At 35.4% G+C, this 15,876-nt stretch overlaps 2 protein-coding genes across 2 annotated transcripts; both read left to right on the forward strand.

Moving 5' to 3' along the window:
* Window positions 1-2,849: 2,849 nt before the first annotated feature.
* LOC135585079 (protein SRC1-like) lies at window positions 2,850-3,481 on the forward strand. Its single transcript, XM_065176917.1, has 2 exons — window positions 2,850-3,266; window positions 3,367-3,481. The coding sequence occupies exon 1, from the start codon at window positions 2,917-2,919 to the stop codon at window positions 3,235-3,237; it is 321 nt and encodes a 106-aa protein (XP_065032989.1). The 5' UTR covers window positions 2,850-2,916; the 3' UTR covers window positions 3,238-3,266; window positions 3,367-3,481.
* Window positions 3,482-8,541: 5,060 nt separating this feature from the next.
* On the forward strand, window positions 8,542-15,564 carry LOC135664032 (5-methyltetrahydropteroyltriglutamate--homocysteine methyltransferase 2-like). The gene is made up of 14 exons (XM_065176921.1): window positions 8,542-8,612; window positions 10,643-10,996; window positions 11,085-11,172; window positions 11,845-11,972; window positions 12,064-12,255; window positions 12,332-12,534; window positions 12,617-12,780; window positions 12,983-13,063; window positions 13,140-13,306; window positions 13,393-13,498; window positions 13,687-13,937; window positions 14,037-14,109; window positions 14,732-14,860; window positions 14,944-15,564. Exons 2-14 carry the CDS (start codon window positions 10,647-10,649, stop codon window positions 15,310-15,312), a joined length of 2,301 nt encoding a protein of 766 aa, XP_065032993.1. The 5' UTR covers window positions 8,542-8,612; window positions 10,643-10,646; the 3' UTR covers window positions 15,313-15,564.
* The last annotated feature ends 312 nt before the right edge of the window (window positions 15,565-15,876 follow it).

The following is a 15,876-nucleotide window of genomic DNA, read 5'->3' on the forward strand; positions in this document are numbered from 1 at the left end:
TTAGATGATTTATAAGTTTTTACTAGTTAAAAGTTTTGCAAAAGAATTTATATGTTGACAATTTGAAAACGTATTTGATTCAAACAGTTATCTGCAATGTTATAAGTATTATTTATTTATATTATCTAACATTATATGAAATTTTTTTGTTTGAAAGTGATGAAAACAATGTTTGATTATTATTAATTTCAAAGAAATATGATTTTATCATATTTAAAATAATACATAAACAAAATTATTTAAATCTTTAAATGTGCATTCAAAGCCTAAATTACATTTCAAACGTGAATTAGTATCTAATATTTTTTTCATATCATATTTTATTTGGATGTCGTGTTGCAAATGCTCAAATACTAATACCACCTTAGCATAATATTAGCATTTTTAATATTTATGGAATATTAATATATTTTAAAAAAAATCATATAACATTCTCTATATTTATAAGATCGACCCTTATTTTCTCTTCAATTTCTATAGATTCGACCAACTCTCTCTCACAAGTCTATCACACCTCGTAGAGCCGTCAGTCTTGCTGAATCGATAATCTTATAAATGATAATAACTCTGTTCTTTTATTTATATATTATTTTTTTCGAGACATCTTTTAATTTCTTCCCTACAATACTTTTTTTTTTCATCTTTCGATCATATGATTAAATTATTTATTTATTTTATATATGAGCTATATGAATATCTTTATAAGATTATATACATTCATCTATTAATTTTATTTTTTTATTTAAAATATATATATATATATATATTCACTTTTGAATAAATATTAAAAATATTAGAATGATAAATTTATCACAATAACACTTTCATCTCTTATTTACTAGATAGTCAAAGTATTTCACAACTACATATTCACTCAAATCTCTTTCTCTAAATACATAATAAAAATATAAAATACATTCTCAAAACACCATTAGTTTTGACTAAAAATGAATAATATTAGTCAAAATTAGGAGCCATCCATCTGAATTTTCTGAATGGATGCTAACAACAAATGTTTACTACTCTAAATCGTTGCCCCACTTGTTAAATATGACATACGATGAATCTACGGGATATATTGAACTTTTAAGTACACATATTATAGCAAGAGTTTCTCGATTTAAAGTAAATAGATATAAGTTTGTAATTACGGTAATAGAATCATCAATCCAAATAATTCTAACTCAAATAACTAAGGGAGACTGCTCGGTTTTGATGAAATTAGGACCAAAATGAATTTATATATTAATAAACTTGTATTATTATTAGAAGAAAAAAAATATCGTTAATGTCTTGATTAGTCTGAACCCGTATGTGAACGATTAATTGAAGTATTTATAAGATATAAATACTATGCTCCCAACATGTTACATTAGTAATCTCAAGTAAATAATCAAGAGATGTTATCTTTTTTCTTTGTTTTAAATGTAAGATTCTATACTTACCGTAAAGAGCTTATCTTTAGAATGAAGTTTATATTTATCTTTCTTTTATTAATAACGAGAAATTTTTTTATTATTTTTATTATCATGAATGATAAAAAGAAGCTTCATTTTACCTATTTTCATCGGGTGTCATGTAACAGTGACATGTCAGATAATTAATCATCAATATATCTCCTATCAATTATATAATAGAAGAATAATTGGAATGAATCCATCTATTTCAATTGAAAAAAAATAAAGTACTCTATCATAATACTAATTTAGGTTAATAAACTCCAAATCAAAAGTTTTAATTTAATAAACTCTATTTATATTTTATTTTATTTTATCGTTATTTGGTTTGAAACCGGAGCTCAATTCAAGATTCAATTTCTAGAAATCGAAACCTAATCGTATAATTTCGGTTCTTCACAGCTATCGACCCGTTTACCTAATTTAATTCAGTTTTGATTTTAATTTTAAACTATTTTAATTATTATCAAAATCGAACCAAAGGTCAAATTGATGAGAATATAATGTCACAATAAATTATTGTGTAAGAGAAAAAGAATAGTGATAGCCCGATGTCCACGTCGATTCCCTCTGGGCTCACCGACATTACAATCCTTGTGTGTTGGCATGGAGCAATCGATTGGATTGGATTGGATGCCACGATGAATTATTGGCTGCGAAAAGGAAATCGGGATGAGCAAAAGTCCTCATCCATTCCCCGTCGTCTTAAACCCATCAAAATCCCCAACTTGCGTTGCCGACAGGCAAGAGATGACCTTTTCTTACCCGGTACCGATCACCGCTTTTATACACCTGTTCGCCTCGCAGACGGAATCAACAGCGGGGCCCGCGGATGAACCCATCATCATCCAATAAAGAAGCAATTAAAGGATGCGGGTAGCTACGTCGATGGAGAAGAAAGAGTTTTTAATAAATGTAATAGTTGACTGAGCCTGGTTACTTTCGTCGTGTACCAGGGTTAGGAAACGGACAGATCGGCAGATTTCTGTGGGCTCCACGCATGTTTAATTAATATTCGCACCGGGAAGCGAACGGGTCGATGGACGCAAACCTCTCTGGTATCTTCGATGAAAACGTTCCACCGACCTGCGGCCATCCCGATGTCCAGGACACGTGGCACCAAGGTCGGTCGATTTCACGTGAACCCGACGCCAGGAACTCCGCGTCGACTCCGAGGGGATGAAAACACGATCGAAGGGACACAGACCAACAGGAGAAAGCCGCGTGGGCTGCCTTTCAACTAGATCGTTATTACGTGGCAACTATTTTCAGTGGTTATTACGTGTCTGCTGTTTGAAAAGGGACACCAGATTTACATTTCTTCGTATCTAGGCAATTCGGTCACTGTAAGCCTCGGTGGAGGATCCCTGTCTTTGCGCCGATAAATAGGGACTCGTCACGGTTTCCATTCTCCATCGGTAGGAAGTAGCATCAGAGCAAGCAAAGAGACGAAAAAGGAATGGCAGGAATCATTCACAAGATCGAGGAGAAGCTCCATATCGGAGGAGAGCACAAGCAGGAGGAGCATAAGGAGGAAGGGCACCACAAGGAGGAGGAGAAGCACCACACGGAGGAAGGACACCACAAGGAGGAGGAGAAGCACCACAAGGAGGAAGAACATCACAAGGAGGGAGGAGGAGGAATAGTGGAGAAGGTCAAGGAAAAGATCCATGGCGGAGAGGAACACGGGGAGAAGAAGAAGGAGAAGAAGAAGAAGAAGGAGAAGAAGCACGGTGAGGAGCACCATGGCGACAGCAGCAGCAGCAGCGACAGCGACTAGATCATACAGACCTTTGACACCTTGCTATGGTAAGATAGTCGTGAGCTCTTGCGATTCACGATGTTATGATGATCCTTTGTGAGACGATCATTTCCTCATCACCATGTTTTATCCTCCACTTCTCTGCAGGATATATAAGATGGAAGTGGGTTTGGGAGTGGAACTACTTTGCTTTGCTGCTTGATCCTTTCTTGTAATAATAATGAATGTAATATGAAATAAAGCATCTAATTGCTTTACTATTTTTCTTGATGTGTTTGTGCTGGTACACTTGGAATCAATTTACTATTGAACACATATAATCAGGAAGGAAAGTTGTCGCCAATGGTCTGATGAACACCACTCCATAGGTTGTTTCTTCAAACAAAAGAATATATCATGGAGATTGCTACCTGTCATTTACATCGACGACAATCTAAGAAAGAAGCTGATGCGTCTTAATTGTGAAGAAGACAATTTTGGGTCATGATGTAAGCATGTTATATCCAATCTCCAGCAACACCACTTGAAAGCAGGCACTCGAAAACGAAAATTAGCTTTCATGGGCGGTGTCGACTTCTACAAAAGGAATCCTCACTTGGATCTTTAGCAGAGCCGGAAAAAACATATCTTTACCCACTTGTTGAACAGTAACATCATACAACATTTGGTTGATAAAAAACTGGCTTTTTTCCTAGCCAGATTCAGTGAACAATTGTGGCCAGCAGATGTTTCTTATTAGCTTGTGTAATAAGATTGCTGTAAGATATTATTTTTGAATGACTCTATTGTTTATGCAAGTCTTAGATCTGCCCTACAATGTGTACCTACTTTCATCCCCACATTCTTAGAACACTACTGGTTGCTGCAAAATAACCTGCTGCATCAGCTTGTGTTCAGTTTTCGGCTGCTTACCATAAACCAACAACAATGTGAAAAAGCTTGCTTGGGTGTTTTGTGTTCAAGCCAAATGATCTCGGACCACCAGAAGTCTGAAAACTTCAGATGAGTCTGCTCCCAGCATTTGTAATGCGAAATCTCAACTTAAAGTTGCCATTTATCAGTTTTATTTATTTCATATTATTAATTTTATATTTTATGTTTCTTTTAATAGTCTAGTATTATTAGTTAGTAAATAAAGACCTTCAAGTCTATGAAATCATCAAAAAATAAGAAGTTGATTTTTCTTATCAGGTCAATTGCTATAATTTTTTTTCGTAGTAATTTTTTTATTTTTATTATCGTTCTACATCAATTGGTATCATAGGCTTTTTGGTCCTTGATTCGGGGCTTAGGGGTCTGAATATATTATAAACTCACATGGGATCAATTTCATGAAGCTTGTACCATAGCATATAATTCTTATTCATAAGTAGATCACTTTTGACATGCTTCACTTAACTTTTCACTGAACAAAAATGTAATTAATCATTTTTCCAGTGAAAGCGTTACTCTAATCCTAATTCCATTTGCATCACTTAGTTAGCTTTTCTTTAAACGATGAAGTTGTAGGGATTTGCATCGCTTAGTTAGCTTTTCTTTAAATGATGAAGTTGAAGGGTTTGAATGCCTGAAAGATCTGTACGCTGAAGACGAGGATTTAAAATATGCTTGGGAGAAGCATTTGATGAGTTTGATTTTCGTATCCATGATAGATACTTAGGTAATAAGTTATGTATTTGAAGGATATCCTTACGAGAAAAAATTATTCAAGAAGTATTTGATGAGTTTGATTTTCATATCGATGGTTACTTATTTATAGGTAATAAGTTATGTATTCCAAACATATCTTTATGAGAAAAAATTATTCGAGATTTATATGGAAGAGGAATGAATGAACATTTCCGGCAAAACAAAACAATAGCTAGCATCGAGGAAATGTACTTTTGGCCACAATTAAAAAGAGATATTGACTATTTTGTAATAAAATATCTGACTTATCAAACAACAAAAGGTCGATCATAAAATACTGGTTTATATACGTCATTATTAGTTCTATAAGATATTTGGGAGGATTTATCATTGGAGTTTGTATTGGGATTACCAAGAACTCGGAGGGAAGTTGATTTTATATTTGTGGTTGTGGATTGGTTCTCCGAGATGGCTTATTTCAAACTATGTCGAAGAACTTTATGATACATATTGTCAGGTTATTCTTTTAAGAAGTTACGTGACTATATACCAAAATCAATCACTTCTGATATAGATTTTAAATTTCTATCTCATTTACAAAATGATGGTCAGACGGAGGTAACTACTAGAACTTTGGGGAACTCGATTCGATACATTTGAAGTGACAAATCAAGACAATAAGATTTCATACTTTTACAAGCTGAATTTACCTATAACAAAGCATCCCCATTCTCCATTCTATATTGTTTAAAAGAAAGTATCGAAGCATGCTCTAGATTTAGTTTACCTACCAAAAGCTCATTGAATGAGTGTAGCAGACAACAACATAACTAAGCAAATACAATCAACCCAAGCTGAAGTGAAAAGGAAATTGGAAACTACTAATGCTAGGTACAAGGAAGCAGTTGATAAGCACATAAGAGATAAAGATATTAGGGAGAAGATATAGTTATGGTGTATTCATAAAAAAAGATATTTCTTATAAACACTTATAATAAATTAAAGTCGAAGAAGTCGGATCCCGTAATGTCTCAAAGAAAATCAATAATGTTATCTATATGATTGATTTACCAAATGATTGAGAGATCTAAAATACCTTCAATGTTATAGACTTGTATAGCAACTTTCCAAGGAGCATCTATTATATCTAGATATAAACTCAAGCAAGTTATTCTATAATGGAATGAATTAATACGAAATAAACAGAAGAAAACTATTCTTAAGGAGCCTTAAGTTATCACTTTCCAATTTTATGTTTTATATTTCTTTAAATAGTCTCACATTGTTAATTAACTAATTTTCAAGATCTAGAACTAATATAAATAAAGATCTCCTCTAAACGTATCAAATCATAAAAAAAAAATCTTTAAATATTATTAAAATTTCTCCATCATAAAGAGTTAGATTTTACTCGACAGGTCAGTTGCTATATTTTTTTTTTTCTAATAGTAATTTCTTATTTTCATTGCCGCATCGTTACAGTTTCTGATTTGATAAGCATTTACTTATTCCCTAAACCAATAATGCTAGAAGTCATAGTAGAAGGTCCATTCACGATAAGCTCAGCTGCTTGCACTTGATCAGATGGTTCAGCATCAGCAATTGTAGATTGCCCATTTCTGCATCCAATAATCATACACAAAGCTTATTTCTTTACCTCATGTACAACTCACAACCAAAAGCTTCCAAGCTATAATGCCTTGTTCTTTATGCTCCCTTGCACCTAATTTATTGTCGTTTGGAAGATGAGTAGAGGTTTTCTTCTCATGGACATCAAATTTGGTCCCATGAAGAAATTAAGGGTGCAACCATTGAGTGCTCAGATTGTCAAAGCACCCATCTAACTTGATTGAGATGTTCCTAGGAGTTCACCATGGATTGCAGGTATTGTTTGACGATTTGTGATCCAAAGTCATATTGCTTTTGACACTCTTAAATCTTCCCTTACAGTGACTCAAAAAATGACTCTGATTAAGTATCTTCAAGGATCCCTGGAAATCTACCAGTGTTCTTTTGATGTGATAGAGTTAAGAGGCAGTAGTAGCTACATGTAGCAATCATGGTTGGTATACCTAAGCTAATTGAGATTGCCAATCTAAATGCAGTGACTAAGTCCATACTCCTCCGGATGAGTGGGGCTCTCTTAGCCAGGAACTTTCATACTTTCTGCTCACCAATTCAGCAGCTTTGGATCATCCAAAAAAACTTCTTTTTTGATGGATAAAAATTTCTACTTTGTGTAGGCTTCCCCAAGTAAAGGTTTTAATTTTTCAAAAAGAAGGTGGCATAGTAATATTTGAAAAAATAAATTAAGTCGATTAATATATTTGACATTATAGGTCTAATTGATCCAAGATGTTGCCCATTCCCTTCCTCTATCATCATCTTGCTTTTATATAGTCACTCTTTTTTTTTTTTTTTTGCCATCAGTTTTCCCTTTATCATTCCTTTTCATAATGATTTATTTTCTTTTTTGATATTTTTTGGTCAGATAACCCAATAAATTTCAAATTATATATTTTGGTCATCAAATGTTATTATTTCTTTTTGCAATAAAATAATATTCCACGACTCTATTTTTGTTGAATGATTTAATCGATTTCTATAGAATTTTTATATTTATATTTTTTTATAAAAAATAAATATAACATTCGATTTGATGCTCAAATTATATTTGAAATCTGAGTGGGAGTGACCCTAACACATGATCTGATCCAATTCATCGTAGGAAATATAGAGAACAAAACAAAACGAATCATAATAAAAAAAATTGAGAACCGATGGAATAAAGAGAATTATATTTTTTCATAAAAAAATTATTATTATTTATTTAATTTTCTAATTTTCTCCGCTTTCATTTTTATTTTGAAAACTATTATTCATTTATGATGTCATGCTGATGTCACGAATCGGTTCACCATCCGGTCCAGTTTCAGAAACGTGACCGTGAGAGTTACTGAGTATTGCATTAATTCTTCCACACCCAATTAGAATCATTAACACCCAATCTAAAAGCCATTACGATCACAAGCACTCCATCTAAAATAAACCTTCCACACCCAATCTAAAAGCATTAACATGGAATGCACCATCAGAAAAGAAAAGAAGAAAGAGAGCTTTGACATGCTTGTCCACCACCTACAACACTCCACCCATTAGTCATTGATAGGGCACTGTCACACCAACCGCTTCACCAACTATAACCAACCATCTCATTAGTCAATAATATTTTATTGTTTATATGAAAGCCTCTATAATTCATATGAATCTTATCACCGTATGGTTATGTATATGACTTCTTTCCTCTGTTTTCTTCAATTATAGTCCATTTTGCTCCACCAAACCCATAAACCAAAAGAAAAATAAGAGTATGTGATTGCCTTTTATGAATAAAAGGAAGAAAAGAAATGAGTATGAGTAGAATATATAATAAACAGATTTACTATCAGCATTAATAAATATACCTATAATACTTCATCAATCAAATCTAAGCATATTTAGGACTCAGTGCATAAAAATAACAAATCGAGGGGCTTATGTGAAAAATTAAAAGCGTGGAAAACGTTTTTTTGGTTACTTTTTTAATCATCACACATAAACACGAAACATATAAAGTGTTTTTTTGTTTTTGTTTTTTGGCCTTTTTGTTGTCGGTGCCTCCCTCCATAAATACCGCTGCAGATCTCCACTCACCCTCGCGCTTCCCTTCCATCCATTCTCCCGCTTGCTGTTCTCTGGGACCGCTTCCTCCGCCGCTCGCCAGGGTGAGCTCTCCTCTCCCGCGACTCTCTCTTCTCCACTGGGGCTCTGTTAAGTCCCTTGTACTCCTTGCCCGTCCGCACGGGCTTCTTCTCGCGCTTCATTCGTCTTTCTTAACTCATAGAGAGCTCCTTTCTGGGTTAGATCCGATCTAGAGCTGTTTCGTCTTCCTTTTCTCGAGTTTATATCGGTCAGTGTGCCTCTCTGTTGCTTGATGCTGGATTTATGGCGTCATTATTTGGATTCTTGACTTTTTTTTTTTGCTCAGTGGACTGCTTTTATCGAAACCTGTCCTGGATCCTCGATGCGCTTTGGATCTGTTTTGTTTGGTTGTGAATCTTGATTATAATGATGTACTTTTTGTTAGATCTGGGTTTGCCCGTGTGATGCTTGTCGTTTTGGTTCCGAGCCGATTCGGAAAGCTCTTGATCTTACTTTTTAGTGAATGTTAGATGTTAGATCCGCAGCTTTTATATTCATTTGGCTTTCTGATGAGTAAGATGAGTAGATCTGTTGCTTTTGGCGTAAAATATGAAACTTTTTCCCCCAATTCATGTCTCATTACTTCAGAGTGGTGATTTCCTATAGATCTGAAGTTGCTTTAGTTTTGTTTCTGATATCTAGATCTGCATTCACGGTTTATTGTTCTCATTATCTGACTGGCCTATCTGTTTTGCACTGTTTCACTGAGTACATTGCTTGCTTACGACTATCTACTGACAAATTTTGTTTCTTTTCCATCTTTAATTTACTTGCTTGAAGAAATTGTTAAGAGTTTAAAATATAAGTTGGGTTCTGTCCTTAATCTTTTAGGATAAGTGGTAATGAACTCATCATCTTATCATAGTATCAGAGAAGGTCTTGAGTTTGAACTCCGTTATCTGTGCAAAGATCATTAGTGTTCCACAAGCAATAAAGGGGGATGCTAAGAGTTCGAACCTAAGCTGGGCTCTTTGGCTTAACCAGTATCTTGCACTTGGGTTCATATGTCAAGCTCATTGATCTATCATTGGGCATGCATGTGTGGACTGATGTTAGAGTTTAAATATAAGTTGGGCCATTGCTTGCACCGTCAGCTCCCACTTTCATCCAAGCCTGTTAACTTTTCAGTCGTCTGCATGTTAGTGGCTGTTAGAGTTTATTACAACTTCATCTCTTTCCACTCAGATTAAGATTTTAGGATAAGTGGCAACTTGACGCATCATTTTATCAGTCTTATTATGAGGAGTAAAATGGCCTATCATTACCTTTTTGTAGCTTTTTTCTTTGTGGTTTTCGTGTCTCTATTACTTTCAGAGCTTGAATGTCTAAATGGCCTACCACTATTCTCCTGTAGCATTTTCCTTGTGGTTTTGTCTCTCTATTACTTTTGAGTTTCAATTTTTGTGACTCATTGTTCTAAATGTTCTGATCATTTTTCGATCTCTAAAATTTATTTATATTTTTATGTTATATATGACTGCAAATAACCTTTCTTTTGAATTTTCTACCAAGCAATGAATTCTTTAATTATTTATTTTTGCCAACTTTTTGCATGAGAAAATGACTTCATATGTAATAGGGTATCCAATCCTATGATTTGGACAATTTTGTATGGTTTACAATCCTAGAAATTTGCACCATTTTCATATATTGGTACTTAGTGGTCCATTAGTCAAAGATGGTGCCTTTACCCTTCTTTCTGAAGGACAATTTTTATGCAGATTTAAGTAATTTTCTTTGAGTTTTCACTTATTTCCTGCACATGAAGTCACAACAGGTTCTCTTGCCTAATATGTAGAGAGTTTCATTCATAAATATTTACATGTACAGAAATTTGGTTATCCAGCTGTCATCCATGGAAAATGAGATGTAGCTAAACATTTATTTAGTTTTTTTTGGGAATATAGATCAAGAAAAAAAATGCTACTATGTTTTTCCTTGAATCTTTATTGATCCAATATTGCTGTTGTACTCTTTGTTGTTGTTATTTGCCTTAAATGAATGAATTTGATTCTTTATCATTAATTATATTTTCTTCCCTGTGTGTATTTAGAAAGATGGCATCTCACATTGTTGGATATCCTCGCATGGGGCCTAAGAGAGAACTCAAATTTGCATTGGAGTCCTTTTGGGATGGAAAGAGCACCGCTGATGATTTGCAAAAGGTTGCAACTGATCTCAGGCATTCGATATGGAAGCAGATGACTGATGCTGGGATTAAATATATTCCTAGCAATACTTTCTCTTACTATGATCAAGTGCTTGATACCACCGCAATGCTCGGTGCTGTTCCAGAGAGGTACAACTTTACTGGTGGAGAGATTGGGTTTGATATCTATTTCTCTATGGCCAGGGGAAATGCCTCTGTCCCTGCTATGGAGATGACCAAGTGGTTTGACACTAACTAGTAAGCATCTCCAGCTTCCCAGCATCTAAAATTTATAGTAATTTGATTTTTTTTTTTGCTGACAATCTAACATATTCTCTTAATTTAGTCACTTCATTGTTCCTGAGTTGGGTCCAAACACAAAGTTCTCCTACTCTTCTCACAAGCCAGTGTCTGAGTACAAGGAAGCAAAAGCTGTATGTAACTGGATTATTTTTCTTTCTTTACTTATTTTGTCAATTTCTATGCTTGTGTCTGTGGATTTTATCTATTTTGGCATTGCATATTTCTACTGAAATTAACAAGGTTTGCCATGTTTCACCTACGTTTTAGTTGTTAGGTGAAATTGAAATTGACATTTCGGTTCTTATCAGATCCAATTTCTGTAGTGTTTAATCCAGAAATTATGTGAGGATGTGAGACTTTCCATGATTCTCTATTGCCGCTTACTCATTGCTATCATTATTTATCATATCATTGGAAAAACACACAAACATATGTAAAAAGGATGGTGGTGTTATGCCTTCCAATAGCCTGACGTACCTTGTTGAATCAATTAGCATAAAGTGATTCATTCATGTGGATGTGTAATTTATCACACTGTTTTGTGGTTATATTAATTTCTCAGTATTGATTTATGTGTTTATATGCATAAAAGGCTTTTAGTCTTTCTTCTATGTTGCATGAACTAGTTCAAATGAAAAGGTGCAAATGTTTCCATGTTCATCCAACAACTCCTAGTCCCTGTGATTATAGTAGTTGGGTGATTGGAGATAGTTATTTGTAGCTTCAAAATTTTAGTGTCTAGTTGTATACTCTGGATGCAGTTTAAGCGGTAGCTAAGCTTGTTATATATCCCATTCATGCAGCTTGGAATTGAGACGGTTCCAGTGCTTATTGGTCCTGTGACTTATCTGTTGCTCTCAAAGCCTGCTAAAGGTGTTGAGAAATCATTTTCTCCTCTTTCACTTCTTGGAAGTATTCTGCCGATTTACAAGTATGGATCCATAATATGCTTCTAGCCACTTGTTTGATTTTTTTTCCTTATTTATTCTTTAGTTGTATATTTATAACATCACCATAAACAGGGAAGTTATTGCTGAGCTGAAGGCAGCTGGTGCTTCATGGATTCAGTTTGATGAACCAACCCTTGTAATGGATCTCGAGTCTCACCAACTGGAAGCATTTACAAAGGCCTATACAGAACTGGAATCTTCATTGTCTGGCTTCAATGTGCTTGTAGAGACTTATTTCGCAGATGTCCCTCCAGAAGCATACAAGTTAGTTTGTTCCCTTTTTTTTGTTAATTTACCATATTGCATAATTATTGCAGTTCATCATTCTTTGCTTTTTCAGGACCATCATTGCCTTGAAGAGCATCTCAGGCTTTGGATTTGATCTCGTACGTGGCACCAAGACACTTGACTTGGTCAAAAGTGCAGGCTTCCCTGCTGGCAAGTATCTTTTTGCTGGAGTTGTGGATGGAAGAAACATCTGGGCAAATGATCTTGCATCCTCTATCAGTACACTTGAGACTCTTGAGGCCATTGTTGGAAAAGGTATATATTATTTATTTCTTCTATTTCTTTCCAGCTAGAGTTATTCTGAGTTGCTCCTGATGGCATATGCTGGTGTCTGTAGACAAGCTTGTTGTCTCGACGTCATGCTCACTCATGCACACTGCTGTTGACCTTGTCAATGAAACAAAGTTGGATAGTGAGATTAAGTCATGGCTCGCTTTTGCCGCACAGAAAGTGGTTGAAGTTAATGCGCTGGGTAAAGCATTGGCTGGCCAGAAAGATGAGGTACTTGTAAATGCCAATAGTTCCAACTGTCTTCTTTTCACAGCTTATAGAGCCATAACAGTTTCCTGACTTGCATAATCAACTCCTTTGCTAAATCCCTTGTCACAACTTTGGATGTTAGATGAGACATTAGTTGAAGCCTTTGTGCATGACAGAGCCATTTAGGTTTTTACATGGTCTGGCTGTTGGTTTGTGTATGCAGGCTTTCTTCTCAGCAAATGCTTCCGCTCAGGCTTCAAGAAAGTCATCTCCTAGGGTGACCAACGAAGAAGTTCAAAAGGCTGTAAGTATTATATATTTTAGGTTATTTATGGTTTCTTAGAATGGTTTAACATTTTAATGGTGGCATTGCCTTGCAGGCTGCTGCTTTGAAGGGTTCCGACCATCGCAGAGCTACAAATGTTAGTGCCAGACTGGATGCACAACAGAAGAAGTTGAACCTACCAATTCTTCCTACGACCACAATTGGTTCATTCCCACAGACAATGGATCTTCGAAGAGTCCGACGTGAATACAAGGCAAATAAGTAGGTGTTCTCTGATATATTTCCAGTTTTGTTGCAATCTCTGGCTCCTGTATTATTCTTGTATTCATCATCATGTATATTTGCAGAATATCTGAGGAGGAGTATGTGAAGGCCATCAAAGAGGAAATCAGCAAAGTTGTCAAGCTCCAAGAAGAATTTGACATCGATGTCCTGGTCCATGGAGAGCCCGAGGTGAGCATGTAGGGAACATTAGCTAGTTAAGAAGATATGAAGATGTCCTAGAGCAGCATTTAAAGATGACTGAAATTACTGCACGATATAGACTTGTAGTATCAGTTCTCTTAATCAAGAACACAATTTTCTTGTTTTTAAGATCTGGTTCATTGCTAAGCAAAATCTTGCTTCTTTTTTACTACCAGAGAAACGACATGGTTGAATACTTTGGGGAGCAGTTATCAGGCTTTGCTTTCACCGTCAATGGTTGGGTGCAATCTTATGGGTCTCGTTGTGTTAAGCCTCCCATCATTTATGGTGATGTCAGTCGTCCCAAGGCCATGACTGTTTTCTGGTCTAAGATGGCTCAGAGTATGACTGCTCGACCAATGAAGGGAATGTTGACCGGCCCTGTAACAATTCTTAATTGGTCATTTGTCAGGAATGACCAACCAAGGTGAGCAGGATTGTTTGCTAGAGATATGCTTGAAATTTTGGAGAAGATTGCCTATGTTCTGTTAATCAAAATCTCATAATATTATGTGCTTGCCGCCAGGTTTGAGACATGCTATCAGATTGCTCTTGCTATCAAGAAAGAAGTCGAGGATTTGGAAGCTGCTGGTATTCAGGTAAGTGTTTAATTTCTTGACAGATTTTCTTGAAATTATGGTTTTGAACTTTTGCATTAAGGGGTTTTAACAGAGAAAAGATAGGAAGATAGATGTTTCTGGGCCAAAACTTGAATTTGACTGGACTTGGTAAAACACAATAATTATTTTGTCCAGTTTTAGTTGTTTTCTGAAATTATCAAGTCAATTTGTTTGATCATAGCCATCCGATACAAGTTTAAATAGTTGATAATCTGTGTAAACAACTCCATCTCTCTTCAGCATTTCCATGCCTCGAGTGACAATCGATATAAATTTTCTCTAGTCCTGCATGGTTATTTACCATCCATGTGTAACACATGCACACAAAAATCAAGTACTAATGTAAGGCGTTGATGAGTAAGAGACCCTTTCTTGGAGTTTAGGTGAAGATAAATTGGGCTTTGCTATCATTACTTGTTTCTGTCCTAAAAAAATATAGCTTCTATGTGCTTCATGATTCCTTTTTGTGCCATATTTAATTTGCAAAAGAGAACACATAGCAGCAACTAATATTTACTCCCCATGACCTGTAATTCACAAACAATTACCTCACTTTTCCGCCTACCACAAAACTTATGGTTCTTCCGTTGCTAATCTACAGGTTATCCAGATAGATGAAGCAGCTTTACGAGAAGGCCTTCCCCTTCGCAAGTCGGAGCAGGCTTTCTATTTGGATTGGGCTGTCCACTCCTTCAGGATCACCAACTGTGGTGTCCAAGACACAACTCAAGTATGCTTAGAGATTTGTTTTAATCTGAGATATCTTCATTTGCATGACTGGACCATCTTGTCTAACTACACTTTCTCGTACAGATTCACACCCACATGTGTTACTCCAACTTCAACGACATCATCCACTCCATCATCAACATGGATGCTGATGTCATTACGATTGAGAACTCACGTTCTGATGAGAAGCTCCTCTCTGTATTCCGTGAGGGAGTGAAGTATGGTGCTGGCATTGGTCCGGGTGTGTATGACATCCACTCTCCAAGAATACCATCGACAGAAGAGATCGCTGACCGCATCAACAAGATGCTTGCTGTTCTTGAGACCAACATTCTCTGGGTTAACCCTGACTGTGGGCTCAAAACCCGCAAATACGCCGAAGTCAAGCCTGCACTTACCAACATGGTTGCTGCAGCCAAGCTTCTTCGCACTCAACTCGCCAGTACCAAGTGAGACAACCAATGTTCCTAATCCAAAGAAGAATTTCTCTAATTTTTTTCTCAATAATTTTCGTCTACGGAGCCTGCGTTGATCCTGTTGTTGTCGAAATCAGGTTTATGTTCTATTAGTATTTCCATTTCTTGTCTATTTTTTTGAGAAATTTTGACGTTGTTGTCTTGTGGACTTCCCCGTGTTTGAAAGCCAGCAGGTATGTTAAGATTTACAACGAAATGAGATGGTGGCAGTTGTTATTCTTGTTTTTAATCTTAAGCTCAAGAACCTTTTGATTAATATGTCCCTGATTTCTTTTTCTTTTCTTTGATTACCTCAAGCAAAGCAAGCACAATTGAGTTGAACTTGCAATGATTGCTTAAATAGCTTAAAATTTTAGTATATTGGTTTATAAATAGTATCAAATATTTGGATCATTAATTGTCTACATATTTTTGGCAGTTAATAATTTCTTCCTGTTGGGATTGCCACAAAAATGCTATTAGGAAAAAAGGGAAAGTAAACTTCAATCTCACAACATATTTCACATGTATTTTCAATAATACTATTCAAAGTTTGGTTTGC

Source organism: Musa acuminata, chromosome BXJ1-4 (assembly GCF_036884655.1).
Source record: "Musa acuminata AAA Group cultivar baxijiao chromosome BXJ1-4, Cavendish_Baxijiao_AAA, whole genome shotgun sequence".
Taxonomy (NCBI): Eukaryota; Viridiplantae; Streptophyta; class Magnoliopsida; order Zingiberales; family Musaceae; genus Musa; species Musa acuminata.

Bases quoted from the DNA above. Each gene is read 5' to 3' on its own strand.
- LOC135585079 (XM_065176917.1), top strand. From the start codon at position 2,917: ATGGCAGGAATCATTCACAAGATCGAGGAGAAGCTCCATATCGGAGGA.
- LOC135664032 (XM_065176921.1), top strand. From the start codon at position 10,647: ATGGCATCTCACATTGTTGGATATCCTCGCATGGGGCCTAAGAGAGAA. The intron at 13,064-13,139 runs GTAAGTATTATA...ATTGCCTTGCAG, and splicing joins ACGAAGAAGTTCAAAAGGCT to GCTGCTGCTTTGAAGGGTTC. The intron at 13,307-13,392 runs GTAGGTGTTCTC...GTATATTTGCAG, and splicing joins CGTGAATACAAGGCAAATAA to AATATCTGAGGAGGAGTATG.